The sequence below is a fragment of the Achroia grisella genome, unplaced genomic scaffold, assembly GCF_030625045.1.
Source record: "Achroia grisella isolate CSIRO2021 unplaced genomic scaffold, CSIRO_AGI_Agris_v1 utg821, whole genome shotgun sequence".
In the NCBI taxonomy this organism is placed as follows: Eukaryota; Metazoa; Arthropoda; class Insecta; order Lepidoptera; family Pyralidae; genus Achroia; species Achroia grisella.
In genome coordinates this window covers 4,946,045-4,951,735 of record NW_026713035.1, presented here as the reverse complement: position 1 = coordinate 4,951,735, position 5,691 = coordinate 4,946,045, and the positions used below count along the sequence as shown (strand labels likewise).

At 33.6% G+C, this 5,691-nt stretch overlaps 1 protein-coding gene across 1 annotated transcript; it reads right to left on the bottom strand.

Annotated features, from left to right (window-relative positions):
- Positions 1-371: 371 nt before the first annotated feature.
- Positions 372-5,410, bottom strand: LOC131851967 (ras-related protein Rab-18-like). Its single transcript, XM_059202525.1, has 4 exons — positions 5,349-5,410; positions 4,653-4,820; positions 2,756-2,897; positions 372-524 (listed from the first exon to the last, which is right to left on the bottom strand). The coding sequence occupies exons 1-4, from the start codon at positions 5,408-5,410 to the stop codon at positions 372-374; spliced, it is 525 nt and encodes a 174-aa protein (XP_059058508.1).
- Between the last annotated feature and the right edge of the window lie 281 nt (positions 5,411-5,691).

Sequence of the window (5,691 nt, the reverse complement as noted above, 5' to 3'; positions counted from 1 at the left end):
AACGTGTACGTCGGTTGATAATTGTGCTTACGAGTATATAGCTGTGAGATATAAATGTATTCAAATTCAAAATATCTTTATTCATGTAGGTCTATTACAGACTCTTATGATATGTCAAATCTACCGTTAGTTCGGAATGATTGCGAGATGAGAAGACCTGACAAGAAACTCAGCTCGTATTCTTTTCAAATAAAAATTATACATGTTTCCAATAATAAAGATTATTTTTTAAATTCAAACTTGGGGGAATAGAGTGACCACCAGCTATTGCAAAAGCAAATAGTCTAATCAGTGATCGCAAACCAAACAGACCAGTCCCCACAAGCAGCACCCGTTCACGAGTAAGACGGATGAGCCAGCCATCATTGCTCTCAACCATATTTGAAAAGGAAACATCTTACATTCCATAGAAGTTCCTCGAAGACGAATTTAATACCTTCGTTCGTTTTGGCACTACACTCAGCAAACAACATATTGTGTTTTTGAGCAAACGCCAATCCATCCTTTTTGGGCACCGCTCGCTCCTGTTAACAAAAAATATCTTTAACAAAATGAATATCTGTACTTGTAGATACTTATATATAGGTTTAGTGGTTTATAACCGCCTTATTTCCTATTGTAAGATTATGAATATAATTGAGCATCTAATATGATCTATTTGGTAAATAGCGCCATCTAGTATTTATAGACCGAACCACGTTGTTTGTCAGAAGATAACCGTTACCTCCGCTTCTCTCCCTACTACACTAACTATCTATAAATACGGAGGTCGGTAGTTGAATAATCCTCTTTGGTTGGGTGAGCCGCGGCATTCTGTAGACGAGTGCAGAGCGTGCCGGTTGTGTTTTGGATACTAAAGTGAATTGTATTAGGAATAGGTTCATCCCGGTCTTAGTTGGGCCTGGGGGGAAGCTGCAAGTAGTGAAGGCGATTGTTAATGCATTGCATGCAAAGAGCTCTTTAAACTTACACCCGTGTCACAAGTCACAGGCGCTACTTGGGGTTTCCCTTGCGGTAGCTGGTTTTAAAGCCTAAGTCATCATCTTATACAAGTGCTCCTTACAACGCTATGGTAGCGGGTTCGTTTCCTCTCACGACACAAACATTTTTATTCACAAGTTTAGTTGTTTGTATCAGTTGATATCCAGGAGTCATTATTAGTCATTTATTCATAAAACAATAATACAATTGTGTTTGAATATAAGTACAGTTCATAAAAAATATTGGTCTAAACATAATAATTGTTTTTGAGTAACCATATTATTAATTTTTTTTAATACTGATAGACTACTGACTTTGACGACCTCGGTGGTCTAGCGGTCTAGTACACCGCTTTACGACCGATGGTCGCGGGTTCGATTCCTCGCACGGCACAAACATTTGTATTCACAAGTATGATTGTTTGTATTGGTCTGGGTGTTTTCTATGTATAATATGTATGTATTTACAAAAAAAAAAAAAATATCTATGTATATGTATCAGTTATCTAATACCCATAACACAAGCTTTAGCTAGCTTAACTTGGGTCTAGATGGCGCTGTGTGAATTGTCTGAGATTATTTAATTTAATTTATTTAATTTACTGACTGCTGCTATTATAAAATAATTAAACTATGTCAATATTTAAAAGGGTTCAAAAATAATACATTAACTTTAAGCAATGAAAAATATGTTACAAAGCGTATATGATATTCATCTTATCACGCCAGAGTGGTGAAATCTATACATATAAATAAAATTGTACTGCCTGTTTGTAATATTGAAATAATCGTTTTTTACAATATGCATATGAATATAAATACGGTAATACACCAAAATAATATTTTTTGCAATTTTTGTCTGTCTGTTTGTTCCGGCTAATCTCTAAAATGGCTGGACCGATTTTGACGGGACTTTTATTGGCAGGTAGGTTATATAATAAAGAGTAACTTAGACTTTTATTTTAGAAAACTAAAGTTAAATTCTACGCGGACGAAGTCGCGGGTACAGCTAGTTATGTAATATAATAATAATATAATAATCTCAGGACAACTCACACAGCGCCATCTAGACTCAAGTTAAGCTAACTAAAGCTTGTATTATGGGTACTAGACTAATCTCTAAAATGGCTGGATCGATTTTGAATCATACTTATGAATAGAATGCACCGTGCGAGGAATCGAACCGCACAGTCGAAACCACAGGCCGTTACGCAGTGTGTTAAACCGCTAGACCACCGTGGACGATTGTACATCATCAAATACACATAAACCAAGTACTGATAAATATATATATATAATTAAGTCATGTATTACTAACTCCCTGATATACGGACATGTATGTAAATAAAATTAATAAATACTTTATCAATACGAAAAATTTAATTAAAAATAACTTAAAACCAAATAATTATAGTATAATATTTTTTTTCCTGTTGACGATTATGTTAATAATTAACATTAAAAATACTTATATTTGACGGCCTCGGTGGTCTAGCGGTTTAGAACACCGCTATACTTCGATTGCGGGTTCGATTCCTCGCATAGCACAAACATTTGTATTCATGAGTATGATCGTTTGTATCGGTCTGGATGTTTTCTATGTATAATATGTATCTTGTATCAGTTATTTTGTACCCATAATACAAGCTTTAGTTTGGGTTTTTTTTTATTTCTGGTCTAGATCTAGAGCACAAATTTTCATATTAAAAGATAAACACACATGCATGTAAAATGTAATAATAAAAAATAAATAACTTATTATTCTATAAACTCACCTTGTCAATTTTATTTCCAACAACAAAACAGACCATATTCTTTTTAGTTGAGTATTGTTGGATATCGTCTGCCCTTTCTTTTAACTTGGCTAGTGTTTCTGGTCTTGATGTATCATACACTAATATGGCACCATGCATATTTTTGAAAGAAACCTGTGTATAAAATACTGGATATAAGTAGGTGAAGTAACACTCACCTGTATAAAACTTCTCTGCATTGCAAAATAATCTTTTAGAAATGGCTGTATAATTATTATTTTTTAAAATCCGTCAAGCCGTTCAGGAATGAATAAATAACAAACATGACTGGACTGATGATCTTATTGTTATCAATGTACCATGTTAGGTTGACCTCCACGCGGTTCCCCCTGGAAACCATCCTGATAAAATCTTGGTGAATATGTCGCGACGGGCCAACTGACCTGACCTCATGCTCATCTTATCATCATCCACTGGTGCCCCGCCAGCGAAGACCGTTAGAGCAGGCGGGTGCACCATTCCATTACATCCATAAAAATGAAATCTTGTGACGGTAGGTGAAGAAACTTACCGACGATGACGTGGTTGTTCTCCAGTCAGGTAGTAATCTGGAATGGTGCAACCTGGTCGAAAGGTTCAATTGTCATGAAATTATTCGTTTATTAGTTTAACATCCGATTGTTTACATTGATGATTTAGTAAATACGAAAGATAAAAACTGTCTCTGCCTAGCTACTCGCCCCGGTTTCGCACGAGTGTACATCATTACATATAGGTTTTTTTTTAATAGATAGTGATTCTATGGGTAGGTTTCTATATATAATATATTCATATATATGTGTGTATATGTAAGTTTATTATATTATTTTGTATTGTATTACGTTATATGTATATTTATAACTTTTCTACCAATATTGTTACCGTCATTACACCTCTACCAGACGCAAATCTAATCACTTCTCTCCATCCTAAAGTTGCCTGGGAGAGATCGCTTTTTAGCGATAAGGCCGCCCATTGTTACCTCTTTGTCTTGTTTATTGTATTATATATTTTTTTATCATTTTATACATAATTGTAATTGTCAGAGGAACAATAAAGAGTTTCATTCATTCATACATATGTATAGCCGGGCGAAGTCGGGGCGAGTAGCTAGTGTATAATTTATATATATAACCTTCTTCAGGAATAACTCTATTAGAAAAACAGCTTCAAAATCCGTTGCGTAGTTTTAACAATTTAAGCATACATAGGGACGGACAGACAGCGACTTTGATTTATACTATGTAATGATCATTATAACAATGACTGATTAATTTACACACACAAGTATTCATTTACGTATGTCAACATTGCTATTTTTTATATTTACACAAAATTCTTAAAAATGTAATTCTGAACAGCATTTATTTAAAAGAGCAACACGCAAGTTTCTTGTTCATTCTTCTTGTCTGTTTTCTTCTATTCATTCTTCACGCGTCTGCGTTCCGAATGAATATAGAATAAAAAAATGTGACTATTAAAATGTGCTTATATTAAATTTATTGAAATAAAGATTATTTCTATTCTATTTTGACGGCCTCGGTGGTCTAGCGGTTTAGCACACCGTTTCACTTCCGAAGGTCGCAGGTTCGATTCGTCGCACGCTACAACGAGTATGTACTCTATACTTATGAAAGTATGATTGCTCGTATCAGTCTGGGTGTTTTCTATGTATATTGTGTATGCATATACAAAACAAAGTATATATATTTGTTTATATACTGTATACTTATGGGTACTGGACACCAACAGTATATATTTATGTTGTTGGTGTCTAATATCTCTAACACAAGCTCTGCTTAGCTTGGGACTAGATTCTGATTAGATCTGTAAATTGTCCTGAGATATTAATATTATACTTTTCCGAAATTCTTCGTACCTGTAAAAATTTGATGTCATATCTTTATACCTGTCCTGTCCCGATGTGTCCCATAAGCAGATTTTCACTTTATAATCACAAAAATCCATAATTATGCTTTTGAAATAAATTCCAACTGTGGTGTGCAATGATTCATCGAATTCTTTCTTTGTGTACGCTAGGACGATGCTAAAATTTACAGTTTTTTGTATGTAATTATACCAAACTAAGAAGATTTAAATATTAGATAAGGTTAGTTAGATTATTATGATAATTAGGAACCATAATCCGGTCTTTTTTGATGGCCTGTTACCATTTATTGTCGCACATACGATTCATCGCATGGTACAAACATTTGTACTCATGAGTATGATTGTTTCAATCTATGTAGGTGGTCCTTCCTTTGGTTTGGAGTGCCATCTGCACTCGTCCCCTATCATCCGGTGAAGCTGTAAAGGCCAGCTGCGGCCAACAGCTAAGAGTAGTCCGAAGAAAAAAACTACGTCAAAATGTTATAGTTACATAGGTTAATGAGAGTTCAGGTAGACATAAATGTGTATTTTATTGTTAATTTAATTTAATTGATAATTAATTTTAAACTGAACCGAACTTCTGAATTGTATTCAATGTACAATAATTTGTAAGGAAGAATCATGTATTTTAGAGGAATATAAACAAATAAGTACATTCGTAATAATAATAATAAATTATTAATACCTGGACTTCCCCACACTTCTTTCTCCTATGAGGAAGATATTTAATGTTTTCTCGTAATCCATTTTTAGCTTTTTTTTTTAACTTCTGTACAACTTACAATTGAATTAATGTCTTATTTAAGTAAAGTATTGAGTATTACTGATATAAATATATGAGTATATATAATAATTGTTGATTCATTATGAAATACATAATGAATCAACATTCATATCGAAGTTATTAAATAGATCAGTTGTAAATAATACATACAGCTGAACAAAAGGAACGAGCGTAGTACCCATACTGCATTACCGTATCGGTAATTTACTATCGTTACTTAGTTAATATAGCTATTTGGAGATAG

Excerpts from the sequence above, each read along its gene's own strand:
- LOC131851967 (XM_059202525.1), bottom strand. The coding sequence starts at position 5,410 with ATGGATTACGAGAAAACATTAAATATCTTCCTCATAGGAGAAAGAAGT. Across the intron at positions 2,898-4,652 it reads ATGACATCAAATTTTTACAG|AAATATGCATGGTGCCATAT; the intron begins GTACGAAGAATT and ends GGTTTCTTTCAA. Across the intron at positions 525-2,755 it reads TTGGAAATAAAATTGACAAG|GAGCGAGCGGTGCCCAAAAA; the intron begins GTGAGTTTATAG and ends TTTTGTTAACAG.